This window comes from Eleutherodactylus coqui, chromosome 7 (assembly GCF_035609145.1).
Source record: "Eleutherodactylus coqui strain aEleCoq1 chromosome 7, aEleCoq1.hap1, whole genome shotgun sequence".
NCBI classification, from domain to species: domain Eukaryota; kingdom Metazoa; phylum Chordata; class Amphibia; order Anura; family Eleutherodactylidae; genus Eleutherodactylus; species Eleutherodactylus coqui.
In genome coordinates this window covers 120233053-120256862 of record NC_089843.1, presented here as the reverse complement: position 1 = coordinate 120256862, position 23810 = coordinate 120233053, and the positions used below count along the sequence as shown (strand labels likewise).

Sequence of the window (23810 nt, the reverse complement as noted above, 5' to 3'; positions counted from 1 at the left end):
GCGATGTAAATAGACCTTTGCGGGCTGCGGAGGACCTGGGTGAGAGGTACATTATACAGAACAGGACGATCCTTGCTCTGCTAGTGTACTTGATGTGATTGCGTGGGCTGAAATCCACTGACAATAATGTTCTAGTACAGATCTAGGTTGCTGTGGTAACCAGTTTTAGCGCTACAGTAAAAGAAATATTTTTCAATCGCTCCATTTTCTGCATCGGCCAAGTCCTCTCTGTATACAGTAGCTACAAAGCCCCTTGCTTTCATCTCGTCTTCTGTAGGTCATTTCCTTAGATGCTGCTGTAAGGTTACCAGCAGAATGACAAGATTTGCTTTTTTTCACTACTAAAAGGCTTTCTGGGAAGACAAAATAATGGTCTTCTCCCTAAACTAATTTTATTCCAAGCCATAAAATGCATGAAGGGGTTTATCAGCAGAGTCTATAACCTTACGTGTTCTCGCACTGAACTTAAACCGGCTCTGTCAGGTCTCCTAGGGCAGAAGGAGGAGGGAGAAGTGCTGAGCTCGGAAATATACAGTTTTCTAAGATTTGATTCAGGATGTAAAAAGCGTGCAAATCTCGCAGTCCACGCAGAGTATAGATTCTGGAGAACGGTGCTGTAGCCTCTGATTGGCTGCGGTTGTCAGGTGGCGGCTGTTTGTAAACAAAAACTTGGAGGACTGTTAAACGTTTTTGTTTTTTATAAGCGGGGTAAACTGGAAGAAACACAATCGTGCCTGTTTTTTGGTTTTACACTGTTCACAATGCAGTAAAAATGTTCACTTTATTCTGCGGGTCAGTGTAATTACGGCAATGCTGAATTTAGATGGCTTTTTATGCTTTTTCTACATTAAAAAAATGACTCTTACTCTGCTTATTATATGTGATAACTTTTTTTTATTGTTGCATCAATGGTGCTTTTTTGAAGGCTTTTTTATTGTTGTTATACTATTTTTTTCATAATTTTTGTAGTCCATTTTCTTGGGAGTAGAAGTGACCAAATGACACAATTCTAACTTTTCTGTATTTTTTTTAAAAAGCTGTATAACATGTGGGATAAATAGTGCATTATTTTAATAGGTTAGACTTGCACAGAGGCAATGATACCCATTGTTACTTTGTCTGTGTTTTATTGTTTAGATTTTTTTTTAATGGGGAAAATGGGGGTTTCTTGAACATGGCTTTGACCATGGCATCTAAGTGGTCAGCTAACTGCGATTTGTGGATGTTGACGGCTGATGTTAGGTGTTAAAAACAGCCAGCATCCACCAGATATGGAGCTCTACCCCACCTATCACTGCATGACATATGTTACTTATGTGGTCGAGAAAGCGTTGGTTGTACCAAGATGGTTACTGGAGTATGGGGACATCATACAGTAGGGTCCCCACTAAGGAATCCTGTCTATGACCTAGGACGAAGAGCTTGGCATTCTGATTGACTTTGAGCTGTACTTGTATTCCCGTCCTTGAGGGACATTTCTGGCTGGCCGAGGCTTCCCTTAGCCAACTTAATTGCTTGTTTGGGGTGCCGAAAGCAGAACCTGGGGCATTAAATTGTTCACCCCCAAGTGCAGCATTCAGAAAGAGGTTGAGTCTTATGGCATAACCCCTTTTAAAGTATCAGAAGCTTGTTGGTGCTTCTTGACACCCAGCACCTTGAATATATACCCTACCAGCCTTCCTTGGGTATACCCGACTATATGACTGTCCATCATAAAGTAAAGCTGCCAGTAGCATTTTTCATTATCTTGTTGTTTGGAATCCTACGTGGAAGGGGCATATTTGGGTTATGTACTTATTTCATATATTTTAGCCTTGTCTTTATTATGTGAGTCTTTAAAGCTTTTCTCTATTTGTAGGTATTCCGGTCGATGTTGTCGTCAACATATTTATCAACAGCTTTGGATCTATCCAAGAAACAACTATGGTAAGTATGTGGCTACTGAAATTGCACTAACTAGTACCGCATGCCATGAATACAGCTTCATCCAACAGGGTTTTATGGCCACCTTTACATTCTTCTGGTAGGTGAAATGGTAGCCAGATTATATTGGCTTTAGCTATTCCAGGGCTGCCCCAAGTACTCAAGCACTGTAGACTTCAGGAGCCAATATTTAGTATTCAGATAATAAATAAATACTACCCCCCATGGCGGCAAATTTCTAGGTACATTGGCTATCTGGCTCCTGGGATTTGTCTAGCTTTAGGCACTTATCGTATGGGGGGAGCTGGCCTCCTTGTGAGTCTTGTGGAGGGGAATTGGGGAACATCTAATTCTGTAGTACTGAAAAATTTGCTCAGACATATTGGCTGTTTTCATAAGTTGAATAGTTTAGCTTTAAAAGGAACCTGTCATATACTTTATACCGCTCTCGCGGAGAGCAGCATAGTTGTGACAAACATGTAGGTTTCAGCGGTGTCACTTATGGTGTAACATGCAGTGGTTTCAAAAACATAAAGCTGTTTCTGTAGAGATGAGTCGCACTTATTTCTGAGGAGCTGCTAGCTCCTCCGACCTGCTGTGATTGACCATCTTCTACAATTACACTCAATTACGAGAAAACTGTCACTTATGGCAAGCGGGTGAGGCTAGCAGCATTTCATGAATAAGTGTAACTTCTCTCTTGCCAGGAGCTGCAGAAACCGCTTTAACCCATTTAGGACCAGGCACTGTAAATTTACGGTGCTTGGTCCCGGGCTTTAAGCCCAGCCATATGTAAAATTACGGTGGGGTTTAAAGCCTCCTGCTTCTGTAATAAATCAGAAGCATGACGGGTTTTCAGCTGTTAGTCTCAGCTGAGAACCCGGAGGAGGAGGGAGAAGTGGGATTTAACCCCTTCTACCTCCTTTTCTTTTGTACACATCGATCAATGAGCAGTGTGTACTAAAGTGGAAGTGTTTCTAACACCACGGGAGCCCGGGGGTGGGGGGGTGTCACGTGACTGCCGGGCTTCCCTGCTATAGCAGAGCTGCAGGGTAGTAATAGACCCTGATTAGCTCTGCCAGTGACTAATGTCACTACAGGGAATGTTTCTCCCTGTAACTGCAACAGGCCGACTTAGATAGGGAATGAATATTCAATGCTCAGATGACCAGGATTTTGTTTTATGTGTACCAGTGTAATGTACCGGTTTTTTGTTTTTTTTTGTCATTATTTTTCTTATATGCGAGTGTGATGCGTTTTTCTACAAAAACGCATTGCAGCACATGCAATTTTCTTGCAAGTGAAAAAGAAATCACATGTTGTTCCAATACTTATCATGATACAAATTATTTCGCACTCGCACATTGCGTGGCATGTGAGTGTAATGGGCCCCACCCCCCACATTCCCATAGAAAATAATAGGTGATATCATCCAAAAATATTACATTCTGTTATCATTTTTTTTTTCTTTCAATTTTTAGACTAACTAGAAAAATCACTAGTGTGTATAAAGATATAAGAAATTAGTTATCTTCTCTTGGGAGTTCTGTCCCTATTACAATTAGACAGAACTCGCGTGAGGAAATCACCTGTGTAAATACAGCTTAATAGTTTTTGGAAAAACAATGTTGCCAAGAGAGCCTATTCTGTTTATTATGTTCCGGGTCCTCGTTTCTTGGGAGTCCCTTTCTGCGATTTTTAACTAATGTTAGTGTAGGGACTCCCAAGAATTGAAGACCCGTGACGTGGGTTGTGACCTGGTATTGGTTAATATTTTGGCCAAAATGCACCTGGTATTTATCAGCATGTATCAGTGACATGCAGTGCTTTGTTCCCGCGAGCGTCAGCGATGCTTCTTCCTGAGAATAATCTTGCATCGCATCACTGCCACCCGTGATTTTCTTGCTTGAAAGTCAGTAGGCTTTTCTAATGTTAACTCTTTTCAATTCACTGTCTGAAGACATTTCTGATTTGAAAGCTGTACAGCTCTGATGTTGGAAGACGTCCAGCAGGGTATTCTTACTATGTATTCCTGGCTGATCTGTTGTTGGGGGCCTCTACAGTATGTTCCACATTGCAGTACTGGCTCTAGCCAGCAGATGGCGCCATTGTATAATGGCAGAAAGAGAAAGCCCCTTAGGAAACCCTGAATTCAAAATTGGATTGCAAAGGGATAAAATCATATTGCACAAACCTCACAAGTTTGTGCTTTGTGATGTGATAAAAAAGAGGCTCCATAGGGAAACATGGGAGATAAAAAAAATGGGAATGAAACCATTGAAAATCATTGGTTTCATAATTCTGCATTTTCACTCACTCAAAAATTGCTCGATGTTCCTCGCAAGTGTGAAGGCAGCCTAAGGAGAGCTTGTGAGTGGCTGCCTCATCGGTGCCCTTCACATGTGTTACTTGCTCCTCCGGTCTGATGAGGTACAAGTGGTGTATATGCCTTGTATCAGTAAGTATAGGGCTGCTTTCTGTGATTTTTTTTTTTTTTTTTCTTTTTTTTTTTTTCCTGTTTATATTTCAGTTTCTGTGATTTTTGATTTGATATCGGCATTTGTATAAATACAGTAATCAACTTGGTAATTGCTCAGTGTAACAATAGGGGTGCATGTGTCGATAAGTTTTTGTTTGTTTTTATGTATGTTTTGCAGTGTCAGCTGTGGCATATTTTTTTTTTTTTTTATCTATCAATTACACACTATATATAGATAGATGGAGATAGAGATATATATATATATATATATATATATATATATATATATATATATATATATATATATATATATATATATATATATATATATATATATATATATATATATATATATATATATATATATATATATATATATATATATATATAATCTCAAACAGAGGTCATGTGATAATCCGAATAAACAATTCTGTCACGTCTACTGAGCTGACAGGCTAGCAATGTGACATGATGTTCATACAGTATATTATCTAAAACAGATGTCATGTTATAAAGATTCCAGAAATGATGTAGACAGCTTGAAGTTTACTGTTGACATCAAGGACAGATTTTCCATTTCTAACCCATAGCAATATTCATTATGTTGCATATATGGCGTGCTAGTAAAACCTTCACTGTCATATTTTAAAGATTATGGTCTACCAAAAATATAAAAATTTGTTTTCTGTACTCGTGCAAATCTGTGTGCATAATAAATTGTTAAATATTACTTAAATATCCAAGAAGTGAAACTTCACTCTAGTCCTGCTGCACCTGTGGCAACTTTGTGGTTAATAACGCATGCATCTTTTGCATAATGATGCATACGTGTAAATGTACCATTAATGATAAAGGCAGAAAGCATATGGACAGAAGTAGGAAACCATCAAACACAAATGTAATATCAGCCAAATCAACACATTATCAGGCAGTAATAACCCACAATAGGCCTGTAAAGTACATGTGACACAGACCACCACCTCACACTCTGTTGCTTCACACAGTGGCTACACCAATGAGCGTTTACATATTTGTTCAATCACGTGTTTTTCAATTGAACAATAAAGTTGCTAAAATATATATTTTTGTTTTAGCGTATTATTGACCCATATTAAACAAATTTTTTGTTTCATGATAAAAACGTTGTCAAAACATTTAAATAGTTCGCATTTCATTTTTTTTTCAACATGCAGCATGGGGTGGTGGAGAAGTAGGTACTCTTCTCTCCCCGCAGGTATTATTGTATCTTGACGACACCAGGAAGTCCTGGTGGAGTCGAGACTGACAGGGGGTGATGCCCCCTGTACCTGATTGGCTGCAGCAATGGTTTTCCTGCAGGTCCTGGTAGCACAGTATCTTTGTGAATTCGTGCATCCTGTCCCGGCCGTGATGGAAGCTCTTCACTGCTGCCGTCACTGTGGCGAGCTCCTCGGCAGTTCATTATGGTTCCCGATGCAGCTGTGTGGGGTCTACACTTTGCGGCAGCTGCTCGTCCTCCCCGCTGGCATCCGACTATAGGTATGCACTACCGGCTCCTGGATCCTCTCCCAGCCTCCTCTGGCTCCCTGCTCCTGCTGCTTCTTCCCAAGGACCGTGTACAGCTGCAATACCGGCTCCTGGCACCTCTCCCAACCTCCTCTGGCTCCCCGCTTCTGCTGATTATTCCCCAGAGCAGTGTACATGTTCTCTACTGGCTCCTGGCCCCTCTCACAGGCTCCCTGCTGCTTCCTCTGCCCCGGCGGCTGTACCGTCTCACTTGCTGTCCTTGTAAGCGGGCCGCTGTCGGCATTGTGCCTCTTCATGCAAGGCAGAACACACAGCCGGCAGTCGGCAGATGTGTGCGCTGCTACACTCTGTGCGGCTCCTCGAGCTGTGTGGCAGAAGCAACTGGAGACACCCCGCTGTCCCCACATGTCAGCGCTGCTGGTCGCCCGCACACACCGCTCAGAGCCGATGCATGGTCCAGGACAGAATTAGGAGCGGCAACCGCCTGTATGGCTATTATTGTATATTGACGCGCAGCTTCCAGGACCTTGCGGAATGCAACCAATCGGGAGCTAGGGGTGTGACGGGCATTCCTGCATGGAAGCCCTGTCAAACTCCTAGCTTCCGGTGGCATCAAGATAAAATAACACCCTACCCGCAATGCAGCTTCCAGGTCATCCTCCCAGTACCTTCACTCACTTTCCCATCGTTGGAGGTATATACCCTATGACTGTTCCACCCCCTATCCATGCGAGTAGCAGTCATCTACTGCCCCCCAGGACGACCTTGCCTGATTGTAGACCACTTTGTCACCTGGCTACCCCATTTTCTCTTCTGCAAAATCCCAACCATCATCTTAGGTGATTTTAACATCCCCACCAATGACCCCATCTTCTTCTCAGCTTCTATCACTTACCTCCTCCCTTGGTCTCTCACAACTCACAACCTCTCCCACTCACAGGGATGGTAATACTCTCGATCTGGTCTTCCTCTCCTGCTCTCGGACCATAATCTCCTCTCTTTGTCTATCAAGCACCCTATAATCTCCCCAGACCCTCCTACCCACCGTACGTACCGGAACCTTCAGGCTGTTCGCACCCAAAACTTTGCTGAGACCCTACAATCCTCTCTGTCCCCTATCTCTCTCCTCTTCTGCCCAACCCTGGCTGACGCACATTACAACATCATCCTCAAACATGCCCTGGATGAAGTGCCCCCCCCCCCCCCCCGTGACTCAAGCCAGACCACAGACATCCATGGCTCCTATCTCAAACACGCTTCATCTTCAGTTCACAGACTTTCTCCACTACAACTTCATGCTCAGGGCCTACAACCTCGCCCTTCACCATGGCAACAATTCTATTTCAGCTCTCTCATCTCCTCACTATCTCACAACTCTAACAACTCTGACATTTTTCACTCTCTTGGACCTCATGAACTCATACATGTTCTACTTTTGATCATCTGCCTATCTGAAACAGTGCAAAAACGGCAAAAGAAAGTGAAGTAAAAAAAAAGACATAAAAGTGAAAAATTGTGTGTGAGATATTATATATATATTATTGATTTCTACTTTTTATCATCTTATCTAAAACAGTCCAAAAACAGCAAGACATGCATTTTTACATTGAACCCATTGACTTCTATGTGCTAAAATGCATAATAATCTTTATATAGCGCCAACATATTCTGCAGCGCTTACACGACGGGGAATAGAGACAAAACCACAGTTATATAAAGTAATCAATTGAGATATATATACACTGTATTTTCCGGCGTATAAGACGACTTTTTAACCCAGGAAAATCTTCTCCAAAGTTGGGGGTAGTCTTATATGCCGGGCTAACTACCTGTAGAAAAAAAAAAATCAATACTCTCTTCCCACGATATTCTGTGGCGCTGCTGCAGGCTGTCGCTTTCTCCTCCACGCCGACAGAACATTGCTTTCTGGATGTGGGACTTGAATGCCCCGGCTCCAAATAGTTAATGCTCTGATTGGCTAACTCAGAGCGGCATTAGCCAATGAAATCTGGCGCTGGGTTAACCAATCACGGCCATTCAATGACAAATTTTCCAGGAGGCAACACAAATTGTCCATGTGCTCCATTCCGTCTCTTACAACTTAACTTTTAATATAAATATAAAAAGGGAAACCATTCCTGATTATCAAAAAACAAACCAAACAATGTGGACCACTAAGTAGGAGCACAGCACCAAATATTAAAAATTGATGAAAGACCTACTCAACTAGGTGTTGTATATTCAGTTAACTGCTGTTTTGTATAGGTCTGTTGTATTGCTACCTAGCGAAAGGAATCTGGGCATCATTGTGCTGCTATATAAATAATTAAAAATCTGAAATTGGCCCACCTGACATGCTTCACCAGGTAAGCAAGCTTCATCAGAGGTTTAGGGCCAAATGACATTGTGAAAGTAAATGGCACTTAGCATGCAGTACCAGCTGGGACAAGTGCACAATTTAGATTGCTGTCTGCTTCTGGGAAAAGAGGTCTCATACACACAGTGACTGCTGTTCACCGGGGGTCTAGGAGACAGACCCCCCAGCAGTCTGCTATTGATAACCTAATTTCAGAATAAGTTATCATTAGCCAGAAGTCGGTGAATCCCGTTAAATGCTTGCTGTGGCTAGAACTAGAGATCACTACATCTTGGAATCATATCAAAGCATGGGAGTGTAAAAATGTTTCTTCCTGATTTCACAAGGTGTCGGGTATATACTTTCAGAGTGTGGAGGGATTATATAATATATATTTCATTTTAGAATGTAGGTCTGTGTCAAAATTATGGAAATTACTCTGGCAGTGAAATGGTTAAAGGGGTTGTCTCGCGGCAGCAAGTGGGGTTAAGCACTTCTGTATGGCCATATTAATGCACTTTGTAATATACATCGTGCATTAAATATGAGCCATACAGAAGTTATTCACTTGCCTTCCCTGCGCTGGCGTCCCCGTCTCCATGGCTCCGTCTAACTTCAGCGTCTAATTGCCTGATTAGACGCGCTTGCGCAGAAGGGTCTTCTGCCTTCGGGTCTGTCCAGCAGCAGCGGCGTTCTGGCTCCGCCCCTTCTACGCATCATCGCGTAGCTCCGCCCCATCACGTGTGCCGATTCCAGCCTCCTGATTGGCTGGAATCGGCACACGTGACGGGGGCGGAGCTACGTGATGACGCGTAGAAGGGGCGGAGCCAGAACGCCGCTCGTGCCAGACCGAGCCGAAGGCAGAAGACCCTTCTGCGCAAGCGCGTCTAATCGGGCGATTAGACGCTGAAGTTAGACGGAGCCATGGAGACGGGGACGCCAGCGCAGGGAAGGCAAGTGAATAACTTCTGTATGGCTCATATTTAATGCACGATGTATATTACAAAGTGCATTAATATGGCCATACAGAAGTGTATACCCCCACTTGCTTTCGCGAGACAACCCCTTTAAGCACAAAGTGCCTTGTACATATAAACTATTCCAGTAAAGTGTCAATGTTTTCAGTATCAACCAATCCCATCTTTAATCGTCCCTGCCTTGTAAGCAGTAATCTGGAATCTGATTAGTTGTTTTAAGCATCATTGACACTTTTTGTGACACATTTTTATTCGACCCAATTTGTGAAATTTGTGTGCCACACCACCGACATCACAACTCAGAAATATGTTATGTTAGTAACATAGTGTGTAAGCCCAAAAAGAGACATATGTCCATGCAGTTTAGCCTCACCCACCCCACCCCCAATGTTGATCCAGAGGAAAGCAAAAAAAAAAACCCAATGGGGTAGAAGCCAGTTTTCCCCATTTTAAAGGGGTTGTCTCGCGGCAGTAAGTGGGGGTAAGCACTTCTGTATGGCCATATTAATGCACTTTGTAATATACATCGTGCATTAAATATGAGCCATACAGAAGTTATTCACTTACCTGCTCCGTTGCTAGCGTCCCCGTCGCCATGGCTCCGTCTAATTTCGCTGTCTTCTGGCGTTTTTAGACGCGCTTGCGCTGTGCGGTATTGGTGAATGGGTGGTGAATGGGGCCGCTCGTGCCGGAGAGCTGGTCACTGCGTCGTCATCGTAGCTCCGCCTCCGTCACGTGGTGCCGATCAGCCAATGAGGTGGTTGTATCGGCAGTGGAGCGCGGAAGACAGAAGAAGAAACTCCACGGTGCACCATGGGAAGACCCGCGGTGCACCGTGGGAGAAGACCAGCGGCGCCATCTTTAAAAGAAGAAATGAAGAAGCTGCAGAACGCTGATGCAGGTAAGCGAAATGTGCTTTTTAAAAACTAACACATGCTTTCTTTTTCACAGGGCATAATGCAGGGGTCCATTTAAAAAAAACAAAAAAACGCTTTCGCCGCGAGACAACCCCTTTAAGGAAAAAAAAATTCCTTGCTGATCCTGACTCCAATTTCGCAATCGGAGCAATCCCGAGATCACCGACTCTTTCTGAGGTCATATGTGGTTATAACATAATATATTATAATGCTCAAGAAAGGCATTGAGGCCCCTCTTGTACTCTTTTAGTGAGTTAGACATCACCACATCCTCAGGCAGAGAGTTCCATAGTCTCACTGCTCTTACAGTAAAGAACCCCCTTCTATGTCTGTGTAGAAACCTTCTTTTCTCTAGACGCAGAGGATGCCCCTTTGTTATAGTCACAGTCCTGGGTATAAATAGATGACGGGAGAGATCCTTGTATTGTCCCCTGATATGCTTCTACATACTTATTAGGTTGCCCCTCAGCCATCTTTTCTTCTAAACGAAATAATCACAGTTTTGATAAGCTCTCTTGGTATTCTAGTTCATTCAGTCAATTTATTAACTTAGTAGCCTATATTTGTACCTGCTCAAGCCCTGATATGTCCTTCTTGAGTACTGGTGCCCAAAACTATACACAATATTCCATGTGTGGTCTGACAAATGACTTGTTAAGCAGAAGAAGAATATTTTTGTCATGCGCCCCCAGGCCTCATTTAATGCACCTGAAAGGACTGTGGATGTGGAATCACTGTGTTAACCTACCGGGTACGTGAAGATCCGATCCAGCATAGCTGACAGCCAACCCCAGCGTGGAAGGTAAGATACCAGATGAACAGCCCCATATACGGATGGAAACTGGGGAAGGTATCTTGCCCTAAAATGATAACCAGGAGAGTGAAACCCCTGCCTATAAGCGGAGCACTCATCCCGATAAGGACATCCCCATGGTCTTCCTCTAGGCGCTGACTTGCCCTGGTGGGCCAGAACACCTATAGGACAAAGGTAGAACAACAGATAGTTGGGGAGTACAGAAACAAAGAAGGAACGAGCTGACAAGGATAAACAGAGAAGCAGACAACTGGAATAACAGACGACAGAGTACACCAACGAAGAACACAGAACACAAGCAGAAGGCAAGGTAGCAAGGTAACTACCGAAGCAGCAGCTAGACGTGAGGTGAAGGGAACAAACTCTCAACAACACCGCAGCAAGATCTGAAAGACCCAGGGCAGCTCTACAGGATGGTGATTAGAAAAGGAGCATCAGCTGAACAGGAGACCAGAAGCTATTAACCCTAGGAATGCTGGAGGAGAGTGAATATAAGCACAGAGAAGAGAGAGAATGGACCGACGCCCATAGTTGCCAGACACAGAAGCAGAAGATTGTGTCTGAACAGTGCACCTACAGCACCCCATGATCCTATTTGCCTTGGCAGCAGCTGCCTGATGCTGGTTGCTCCAATTAAGTTTACAGTTAACTAAAATCCCCAAGTCCCTTTCCATGTCAATGTTCCCCAGTGGTTTTAAATTTAGTGATGCCACTGAAAACACAGATCAGTTGTACCGCTTATGGGATGGCTACTTGTTCACAAAGACTAGGAGTACAGTATGAGCATCTGCAGCAGATAGAAAATATTAGTGGTTTTCCTCATATTTATGTCTCTTGCTGATAGTTTTTATTTGCTTAAAAAAACTAATAAACAATTTACCCTTTATTTGCATAAAACAGGAAAACCCTTTTTACCCCTTCCCGCTCAGGGCGTACATTTATGTCCTGGAGCGTCGGGGTATGTATGAAGAGAGGTCATGGGGCGACCTCTCTTGATATTGCGCAAGCATCGGCTGTTTATTACGCGCGGCAGATCGCGGCTATTAACCCTTTAAATGCCATTCTGACAGCAGCATTTAAATCACCCGAACGATGTTCGGGGGTCTTGTACTCACCCCCCCCCCCTCCCCGCAGTGAGATCAGGGGAGCCGTGCAGGTGTCATGGCAGCCGGGGGGCCTTCTTAAAGGCCCCAGGGCTGCCTAAGGAGACTGCCTATCAAGCCATCCCCTCCAGGGACTTAAAAGTAAAGTAAAAAAAAGATCAATAAAGTGTTTTTAATTGTAAAAAAAAAAAAAAGTAATACAAGTTTAAATCACCCCCCTTATGCCATATCTATAATTAAATCTAAATCATAAAATAAAAATACATATTTGGTATCGCCGCATCCGTAAAAGTCCGATCTATCAAAGTAGCACATTATTTACCCCACACATTGAACGTCATCCGGAAAAAAAAAACCAAAAAACGCCACAAATGCACTTTCAGTCACCCTGTCTCCCAGAAAAAACGCAATAAAAAGCGATCAAAAAGTCGTCTGTATTCCGAATTAATACTAACGGAAACTACAGGAAATCCCACAAAAAATGAGCCCTCGCTCAACTACATCGACAAAAAAATAAAGTTATTGCACGCACAAGATGACCGCAGAAAATAATTGAAAAAAATTAAATGTCTTTGAAAAAAAAAAAAAAAGTACAGTAAAAAAAACTATGCAAGTTTGGTATCGTAGCAATCGGACTGACCCATAGAATAAAGTTTTGTCGTTTTTGTTGCAGTTTGTGCGCCGTGGAAACAAGACCCACTGAAAAATGGTGGCATGTCGTTTTGTTTTTTTCATTTTACTCCAGTTAGAATTTTGCAAAAGTTTTTCAGTACATTATATGGTACTTTAAATAGCACCATTAAAAACTGCAACTCGTCCCGCAAAAAACAAGCCCTCATACAGCGGCGTAGATGGATAAATAAAGGAGTTATGATTTTTGTAAAGGTGGGAGGAAAAAAAGAAAATGGAAAAAAAGGGGGCTGCATCATAAGGGGTTAAGATTTTCAGTAAATCTGAAATGTTTCTTAAGGCCATTTTCTGGATATAGAGGAGCTAGCATCACTTGAAAAGGAACGGTTGAAACAAAAGGCCAAGCTTTTATAAATGAACAAATGAATTGTGAAAGCCGAGGAATGTAGGTGGTCATATGTAATGTTTTTATTCTTCCCTTGCGCTATAGCTAATCTGCCTGTATGAAGGAACTAGAACAATGTGTGATTGATTTAGTTTACCTTGCAGTGAATATATAAGAAAAAACTGCATTTGATTGATGTGAGAAATGTTGAGGACCTGTAATAGGGCATTTGTAACCCGATATTAACGGAGTGCACAAGTTCACATTTTTGGCCAATCAAAACAGAACCCGTTGCATAAAGCAAGAGGGAGACTTTTTGATCCTGTTTTGCCTCTTCTCCAATTGGGTTGTGCTGTTAACCGCACATTCTTTATACTTAATATTTCCTTTTTCTTGGCTGAGAATCCTGCATCAAGCATCACTCGGCACCGCTAGCTGGAGCCATCCACGCTTCCTTGACTTAATTTAAAGGAGAAGACGAAGTTCAGCATTCAACTAAACCTACAAGCTTGCCATTTGCTGTCAGCTATTTGGCTCCATAGCTGATTTATTTTTAATTTTTCTGCTGCTTTTCTATTTTTAACACACTATTGCTGATTTTTGTAGCTGATGTTTGCCAGGATCTGATCCTCACGGATTAGCTTGATAAATGCCATTCGCGTAAAATGCAGATATCTTGTGGTGTGATATTCTGGAAATCTATGCAGTGCTTAATAAAGAACTTGAAATTTGTGCTTCCGTCAAGGTGTAGTTAAAGTAAATTAACACCTAGTTACAAGCTCTGAGTCATGGAAAGAATGTTACCATATTACCCATCATGGCAGGCAGATCAGTTTTAAATAGTAACTACCTATAATCTCTAACTTCAGTTGGTCAAGTGGACAAAGCATTTGCTGTGTCTAATGTAGAGGGACCTCTCAACTACTGATGTTTCCTTCCCTACCTCTCGGCTCACCATATGTCCGGGTGTGTGGCGTAAGATGACTGGCTTTAGAAAAAAAATAGAAAACATAATTTTGTAATTCTCTGCCATGAGATATCTATCCTATAGGCGTTTTGTGTGGCCATCCAATTATCGTGATGTGAATGGCAGCCTATCAAGGGTTTTGCCAGTATGTTGCTATATTACATTGAATCTCATGAGGAATTGGAGTCCTTGAAGGGGTTTTGTCATAAAAAAATCTATACTTGTCTATTCCTTCCCTGTTAGTTTCCTTAGCACATCTTCTCCTAGCTGAGCTTCTGCAGTGCCCCGGGTCACTTCACTGCATGCCCAGGTAGTCTTATTATGAAGGCTGCATTCCTCACATTCCTTCCGGTTGGGTCAGTGAAGGTCGCATCCCTCTGCTGTAGCTTTACTGGCTTAGGAAAGAATTGTAATCTTTTTCAGAGGCAGATCACAGGAGCAATCTCTGAAGCAGATAGGCGGCCCCCTTGCTGGCCTGTGAGCTGTGACATAACGTACATTGGCTGGCAGGCAGAAGACTGCCAACCAATATACGTAACCTCACAGGAAGAAGAAGAATCAGGCAGCTGAAGGTGGAGTGACCCCTCTAGACTGCAGGAGACAGGAGAAGATTGTTGAGGAAAAGATGTGGTAAATAGACTGACGGGGGAGGAATAGATAAGTATAGAATTTTTCTTTTTTAGTGACAGAACCCCTTAAAGTAGGGGTTGAAACATACGTAGTTATTGGAAATCTGTATTGTCTAGGGAGAAACATTAACATGAAGCTTCATCCTGTTTTCTGCTTTTGCAGCATGCAGTCTCTACTATGCAAACATTTTTGCTAAATCCATGTGACAGCCTGCTCCTTCCAGCACATTGGCAGAAGATATTTGGAAAAGATATCAGGAAAAAGGGTTAGAAGGTGCCCGTGGCAATTGTTAGTAAGGCATCATTTAATTTATGTAGAGTAGAATTAGGTGATGCTTCAGCAGGCCTCTCAAAATCCTGCTAGTTTTCATTGATGAGGAAAAAGTAGAATGCTGTCAGCTCACCTTCATAGACACTGCAAGTCCACGGAAACGGGTTGCCTCTGTAGATGCAAATACTTGGAGAAAGTCCAGCATGTCAAGAATCACACGAAAAGCTTTATTATGCAAGACAGCAGGGGTGAAAACCATGTATAGCTCTAAAAATAGTCTACATTTTTTAAACAATAGCTCTTATTCATGGCATGTTGTGTGAATCAACCAACCAACAGTTGGTTAATACAGTATGCCATGAATAAGAGCTATTGTTTGAAACGCGGAGGTATTTTTAGACCCATGCATGGTTTTTACTCCTGTTGTCTTGCATAAAGCTTTTTCACGTGATTCTTGACGTGCTAGACTTTCTCCAAATATATGTATTTTTTCATTGATTTTTCAAACCATCTTCTAAGAGTTTTTTTGAATGAGCATGGCGACGGTAGAATGTAATTCAACACTTTGTATCCTTTCATAGAGATAATCATTGTGGTACAAATGAACTGTAATCATGTTGACAGATCTTCACTTGCATTATATGAAATAATGAGAACATTCTTGGCTGGAAGTAACGTTAACATTTTCAAAACTCATGTCGCCCATCTGACTCTAAAATTCTATCAGGTATCTTTCTATAGGTCATGTGCACAGGCGGGTTTGAATTCCGGGATCCGCGTGGTGTACCTGCGCGGATGATCCGGAGTTCAAGCCGCCCATAGACTATTCTTGGGCACCTGCAGTTTAATTAAAGCATGAGGGACTAAAGGAAGTACAGAAAAAAATATAGCCTATTGGTTTGCATTAGAAAGACTGATGTAAAGAATGGATGAAAAAGTTAAAAAAAAAAAGTTGAGGATAGATAGTAAAAAAAGGTGTTAAGAAAAAAAAACATGGGGGCCATGCGTACATAGAGGGTCCATGGCTGTGTAGTTACACCTAAGATGTCATAGGGTACATATAAAGCTGTTGAACTCACATTTTGATGGATTTCTGAAAAGTAAGGCAAACATACCAATTAAGACAAGAACTGCTGTTTTCTATACAGTGGTTGTGACCTCCTCTCTTATAATCCTTAACGTCTTGTTTTAATTTAGCAAATTTAGATATTTTGTAAAGGCCCATTTACACAGAGGGATGATTGCTCAAAAAATCGCTAAAAAGCCATTGTTTGAGTTATAATTGTTGCATCTAAATGCGCGGCCATCGTGCACTTTTCGTGTACTGCTAGCTGATCGTTCAGGCCAAACTAAAAATTGTTGTTTGGCCTTATCAGGAGTTCTCCATGGGGAGTGCTGATAACCTTGTTTCCCATCGGAGAACAAAGAAACTGAAAGCAGATAAGAGCCCTCGGGCTATTAACTGCTGTCAGCTAAGGCTTCATTTGCACACGAAATAGCTATTAAGTAGCTGAGTAGCTACTTTAACGTTTATGCAAAATAATCGCTCAAAGCTGTCTCTCAAACTGTTATTTGAGCGATCTTTGAGCAATCATCGCTCTGTGTAAACGGGCATTAGCATAGTATGCAAGTCTGAAAAAAAAACACATGTCCAGCCTATTACTCCCCCCACCAATGTGGATCCAGAAGAAGGCAAAAAAGCCCCAATGAGGTAGAAGCCAATTTTCCTCATTATAAGGAAAATATTCCTCCCCAACTTCAAGCCTGGCAACCCGAATAATCCCTGTATCACGTACCCTCCTGAAGTAGTCTGTGACTAGAATACATAATAATATCATAGTGTATAAGGCTGAAAAAAGACATCTGTCCATCCATAAATGTCTGAAATAATAAATCCACTTCAAGGTAGTGAATGCACCGAGCTGATTATCTCATAAAATAGCAGTAAACCTACGTAGTATCTGCGCCATATACCAGACGGGCTGTATGCCTGCCTCCTCGCAGAGCTTCATGTGTTTGGAACATAAAAAATATAATTGAAAAAAGAAACCAGACAATTGTAACAAGACCGGCGGAGAATTGGATCTGAAAAAAATGCAGCACGATGGAGAATGCTAATCGAGGCATTACATTGTAGCATTTGGTAAAATATGATGCTGATAACACAAATTATACATGTAATTATCTCGTGTGAGGTGGCGAGTTGTAAAGTGGATCGTAGCAGAGCTAATGAGGTAATTCATGACTAGCTATGAACAGGACTCGAAAATTGGTTTGTAGATAGAAGACCTAGTGATTATTAATTGGGCTAACACTAAGACCACAAACGTCAGAACTCGAATCCGTTCTTTTTTGTTTTTTCTTCCTTATTTGTATAATTGAAATTGTACACCCAGAAGATTTAGTTAGCGCAACCTCGCCATGATTAGTCCTGCTGCTAACCCGCATCATTAACCAGAAGCATGCTTGTCTTACTTGACCACAGACACGGCCAAATGATGGGATCTTCTGTGTCTACAACTCTTTGCGCATTATGTTTTTACTGTGTTGGTCCTTGCAGATTCATGGCACTTCTCGGTAATAGTGTATCCCACTATCTTTACTCTCCCATGCACAAGTCAGTACTGGTTATTGCAGCGCAGAAGAAAAAAAGGTGGTCGTTAAGCATGAATATCATAGGAGAAAAAATGTTTTCTCTTATCTTCAAATACTTTGGTTGGATCTCTATTTCGAACAATGTTGAAAGTGACAAAAGCAACTTTGCTACACCTTTTCTTGTGTATTTTGGAATTGCATTCTCAGTTCCCTGGAATTTTAGTATGCAACACATTGTTGTTTTGAGCAGGAGATGTATGAGTAAAAGTGAAGAAGGGGTTCCAAATAGCTGCATTCCCCACATTAACAGAGGTACCTGTTACTGCAGCTGTATTCTATACTGATCCCAGATGAAGCTACTGCGAAACGTGTCGGGTGCGATGGGTTCTCTCTCCCCTTCCTCCCTTAGGCCAGGCTCACATGACCGGATCGGATTCCACATTTGAGAGGCCCGCAGTGAATTTCAGCTATGAGCCTGGCGGTCATCCTGCGTATGGCCACCTAGCCTCGTAGGCAGTCATGCCTGATAGTGGTTTTTTTTTTTTTTGTATGTATTTCCCATGCCGTGTCTTAGTGATGACGCGAGTTCTTGGAGTACATACGCAATGTTAATTGTGCATGGGCTGCGGATAAGATGTCTCCATTGATTTCAATGGAGGCCGTCCGCATGGATTCCGCAGCAAAATAGGTTGTTTTGTAGAGATGAGCGAGCGTACTTGGCCACGCCCCTTTTTCGCCCTCGCGCCGCGATTTTCGAGTACTTCCGTACTCGGGCGAAAAGATTCGGGGGGCGCCGTGGGTGAGTGGGGGGTTGCAGCGGGGAGTGGGGGGGGGAGGGAGAGAGAGAGGGCTCCCCCCTGTTCCCCACTGCTACCCCCCGCTCCGCCACGCCTCCCCCCGCCCCCCCGAATCTTTTCACCCGAGTACGGAAGTACTCGAAAATCGCGGTGCTCGATCGAGTAATTACTCGAAACGAGTAGGTTCGCTCATCTCTATTGTTTTGTTCTTGTATTTGTTTGTTTTAGATATTTGGTTATTTTGGTTCCAATAGAATTCCTTTGGAATGTCCACGTGTTTTTGGGATGGCTTATGTCCTAGCCTGTAGGTACGGCATAAATGACAACTAGGGCTACTATGTTTTTACGCCACTCGTACTCCTTTTCACTCAGGTGGCACTTGTTAAATGTCATCTCCAAACCAGATTATTTTTGATACTTTTTAAGTAAATGGAAAAGAGAGGTCTACTTCAAAAAGATGTGAGATGGAAAAGTAACTTTGTAATGTAATAAACTCTGATTTATTTGACCGGGTGCGGTTAGGTGACATGAGTACATCTAGGATACTTTATGGCGATGAGATAATGATGTTGCCAACTGTCCATAAGAACTGCGTTTCAAGCTACGAATTCTGTTTATTTTTTGCAGGACTACAGGGTCAATATCTTTCTAAGGCAGAGATGGAATGACCCCCGACTCAAACTTCCCACTGATTTCAGAGGCTCCGACGCGCTCACAGTAGATCCAACAATGTTTAAGTGTCTGTGGAAGCCAGATTTATTTTTTGCAAATGAAAAGATGGCCAATTTTCATGATGTCACCCAAGAAAACATCCTCTTGTTTATTTTTCGCGATGGAGATGTCCTCCTTAGCATGAGGTAAGTTTCCTTCAGTTTTTCATCATTTATTTATATGCGGAAAGTTTTTGCAGCCTGGTAAGTACTCTGCTGGGAAGGTAATGAAATACGATGTCGTTAAATGTTAGCTGAAACGTGCATCTTGCATTAATTCTGTGGCAGTCTAGATAAAGAGTAATTAAAGGGGTTGGGCATTTTATGTGCACGCTTGCTAAAGGCACATTAAATATGAATTAATGGAATTTACAAGTGGTTGTTTTGGAATTCTGTATATGCTGTTATCCATGTAAACCATGTAATCCTCATCTATACCTTGTAATATGACCGAGGACACGCTATATACACACATAACGCCTTTGTCTGCTGTGTCTTGACTGAGTACATTTTTTATTTGGGTGTAAAGTCTTATAAGTACACACCGGACGGTTCAAGGGCTATGGATTCTTTTACACAATAATCTACCTTAAATATTATGAAAAATCATCACATCAATGATCTGTAAGATGTGACCTGTAGCTGTTGTGAAACTACAACTCCCAGGATGTGGTGGTTTTACTTCGAGCAGGAGAGAGTCAACCATTGACCAGTCAACCATTGACGGGTGACATGGGTAACATCTCATTACAGTGGCACCTGCCATAAGGTAGCATATTTTAGGTAACGAGTAGAGATGAGCGAGCATACTCACTAAGGACAATTACTCGATCGAGCATTGTCCTTAGCGAGTACCTCCCCACTCGGAAGAAAAGGTTCTGCTGCCAGCGCGGGTGAGAGGTGAGTTGCGGCAGTGAGCAGGGGGAAGAGGGGAAGAGAGGGAGAGGGAGATCTCCCCTCCGTTCCTCCCCGCTCTCCCCCACCGCTCCCCAAATCTTTTCTTCCGAGCGGACAGGTACTCACTAAAGGCAATGCTCGATCGAGTAATTGCCCTTAGCGAGTATGCTTGCTCATCTCTAGTAAGAAGTGATCAATCAGTTCTTGCATTTGATGTGTTGGAAGCAGGTAAATTAGGCAAGTATAAGATTCTGAATGTCTGTTGTTGTTTTTAGACTTTTAGTTGTTCACGACCCTAAAGGTGAGCTCCCTCCATGTTTTTCAGTTTTGCACTGCTTCTTCCAGTTGTGTGATATGCATGTCAGTATCAGCTTTGACAGTATCAGCCATGGTTTCCTTTGGCGGCCGGGTCTTCTTTTGCCACTGATCTGTCCAAGCATTATAGATTTTTCTAGCGACTCTGCTCGCATTACATGGCCAAAATATGTGAGCCTGAGCCCGATCATCCTCCCCTCCAGTGATATATCTGGTCTTATATAAAAGCAACTTTGGCAATGTCCGAATTCTGATGGCTAAATGACTGAGTCAGGGTATCTCCAAAAAAGCAAATCTTGTGGAGTATTCCCGATATGCAGCAGTTAGTAGTTACTAAATGCAGTCCAAGGAAGGGCAACTGGTGACAGGGTCATGGAGCCCAAGGCTCACTACTGCATGTGGGGAACAAAGTCTAGTCCTACTGGTCCGATCCTAAAGAAGAGCTACTGTAGTACAAATTGGATAAAAAGGTTATGCTGGCTGTTGTAGAAAGGTGTCAGAACATACAGTGCATTGTAGCTTTCTGATATGGGAGTACAGACCAGTCAGAATTCCCGGGCTGACCTGAGTGCATGTGAAAGAGTCTACTAGGGACCTGTAGTACTGGTCCATGGAGCAATGGCAGTAGGTGGCCTGGTCTAATGAATCATATTTTCTTTTACATAATTTGGTTGGATGGACAGATACATGTGCATCATGTGTGTCACTTAGCTTGGAAATTCCACTAACATGCACTTTGTGAAGAAGGCAAGCTAGCAATGTTCTCCTGGGAAGCCTTGGATCCTGTGTTCATGTGTATGTTACTTTGACATATTTGAAATCTTGTTACAGACCAAGTACGCTACTTTTTGATAATGGTGTTCCCTAATGGCAGTGGCCTCTTTCAGCAGGATAATGCACCCTGCAACACTGCAAAAATTGTTCAGGTTTTCAGAAATGTAACAAAAAATTCTAGGTGTTGACTTGGCCTCCAGATTCTTCAGATCTCTGTGCCATCGACCATCTGCAGAATGTGCTGGAAAAACAAGTAGAGCTATGGGGACCTAAGAGATCAGCCAATGTCTCACCTCTGATGTTAAGTCTACAGGCTGCAGCAGCCTGTGTACGGAATGTCACAAGCTGCTGCAGCCAGTCACAGAATTCAGTACTCGAGCTCCGAGGTCTGTGATCTGCTGCAGGATCTGTGATGTCCCATACCCAGGCTGACTGCAGCCTGTAAACACAGACCGGGCACGGAGGATGGAACTGTATCGCAGGACTTAATGAGGAGCCAATAAAGGTGAGTATGACTATATTTCTTTCTTGTGGGAGGACATGTTTTTAAGAAAATAATTTGTCTGACGCCCCTTTTAACATAGGTTATAAATCTGAGATGCTAGCAATGTGGGTGACTCTTGACTACTTCTTCACAAGTTCGTTTCAATAAAAGGGGGGAAAAAAAACATTTTTTTATGTAGAATATAGTATAATTAAACGTCACTGTTATGCTGCAGAATTTCTGTTTAAGTGCTAAAGTATGCTGAATATACCGCGGCCCTTCTGCAATTGACGTTGTGAAAAGGTCATGGATTCCGCGTCCTCCTCTAGCGACGGCGTGGGAAAAATAAACATTTACAAAAAAAATCTGTACTGCACATGTCCGACAGCGTTTTGCCACAGCCATCCGTAGTACAGATAAAGGAGAGAAAAGTCAGGTATGCTGGGATGCCAGCTGCGGTCAGGGACGGATTTTGCTGTGGGCTCATGCATACGGAGTCCGACCCGTTCGTGTGCAGCTGGCCTAACTCGCAACCGTGCGCACGCTGTGTGATAGGTTCCCTTTTAACGTCTTGCAAGGTATGCAAAATCTATCACCAGGTTCATGATGCCCCAGGTACATGTTGCATTTGTGTATCTTTTTACACTACGGTATTTCACAACAAACCTACTTTGAAGATACAGTTGGAACGGAGCATCTGAATGTAAATAAGAATGTTTCCATACACTGACAGTACGCAGAGATCTTAAAAAGGACAACAAAATGAAACTATGTATATTAGCAAATATGATTTTGAATTGTTCAATAACTAGAAATCTTATATTTGCATAAAACCAGGACTGAATTCATTAACCATCATTTATACTGTACTTGTCTTTAATATTTTGTCCTCAGGTTGTCCATTACTTTGACCTGTCCCTTGGACTTAACATTATTCCCAATGGATACTCAGCGTTGCAAGATGCAGCTGGAAAGTTGTACGTACCATAAAATGTGTTTCCCTTATGATCATAGATGTCTACATTTAGAACACGTGTTCACAACCTTTTCTGGTCCAAGCCCACATTGTCATGCTGAATCACTCCCAAGGGATGCAGTAAACCTTAAAGGGGTATTACTATATGAGACATTTATGGCATATCAAGCGTATATATCAAAAATGTTCTATTGGTGCAGGTTCCACTTCCAGGGTCCCACAGTCATGGGTCCTCTTCTTCTTTTTTTCTGCACTCCAGAAGAGAAGAGACCATGCATGCAGGAATGGGGTTCTATCCTTTCTAGATTGTGGTTGTTGTGGCTGCAGCCCAGCATTTCACATATCCCTTAAACCACAGTGAGGAGAGCTGCATTCATAGACGGCCATGTCTAGAACTCAAATACTCGTTTCTGGAGTGCTAAACATGGGTTAAGAGACCCCGTTTTTAGGTGCCACTACTATTTTTATTTTTTTTCCTAACCTGTTATTAGCCAGCTAAGATGAGCACGTGGTTGGAGGCTGCACAGAATGGCATCATGGGTCACAGGTTGTACATTTACATTACACTTGAAAACAAAGTATGTGTCAGTCATTGGCCATTACTCCAGTCATCCAACTTCTTAAAGAATTAAAACCTAACTTTTCAGACCACTTATGTTCATAAAATATCCTTTTTAGGTGACTCATCAATCTTGTAATATACTTTCATAATTTTTTTTTTTCTACCACTGAAAATGGCATTTGGAGTGCAGCCCCTCTGCAATGCACTGCTGGTTGTTAAGCATTCTGCTTCTATAGTATCTGGGGCAATATGAGGTTTCTTAGCTGTGGGGAAGGAGTCCTCTTCAGCTGTCTTGGCTCTCCTGCGCTTACACCACTCTGAGATCTGCAGTCAAGGTGTGCACAATCTCTGAGCCCCTTCCCCACAGCTAAGAAATATCCTAATGCTACAGAAGCTGAACACCTAACTTCAGGCAGTGGATTGCAGCGGGACTGCACTTTATTTGCAGTAGTAAATCAAATAAAATTTTAATGAAAATATAATACAAAATTGATGAGATACATGCAGCCTGGGGGCTTATGTCCACAGGCGTATGCATAAAACGCCGTTTTACACACAGACAGCCCTTTTGCTGTGCAGGCAGAGACCACGTATGGGTTGAGTATGCACTACGCATGTCCGGGAATTTAACGTCACGGACATGCGCAGTCTGATTTTTTTTATTTATTTATTTTTCCCTCAAAACACTGCCCTCTCGTAAAGCCTGCGCAGGAACATCATTTCGATATGAAGCCCATAGAAGG

General features: G+C 42.4%; 1 protein-coding gene across 2 annotated transcripts in view; it reads left to right on the top strand.

Moving 5' to 3' along the window:
* Nucleotides 1-23810, top strand: part of GLRB (glycine receptor beta) — a 76593-nt gene that overhangs the window by 35854 nt on the left and 16929 nt on the right. For both annotated transcript variants that reach the window (XM_066574680.1, XM_066574681.1), the window contains exons 4-6: nucleotides 1859-1926; nucleotides 18977-19206; nucleotides 22424-22506. In XM_066574680.1, coding sequence (XP_066430777.1) covers nucleotides 1859-1926; nucleotides 18977-19206; nucleotides 22424-22506 — 381 coding nt within the window. The remainder of the gene's footprint in view (nucleotides 1-1858; nucleotides 1927-18976; nucleotides 19207-22423; nucleotides 22507-23810) is intronic.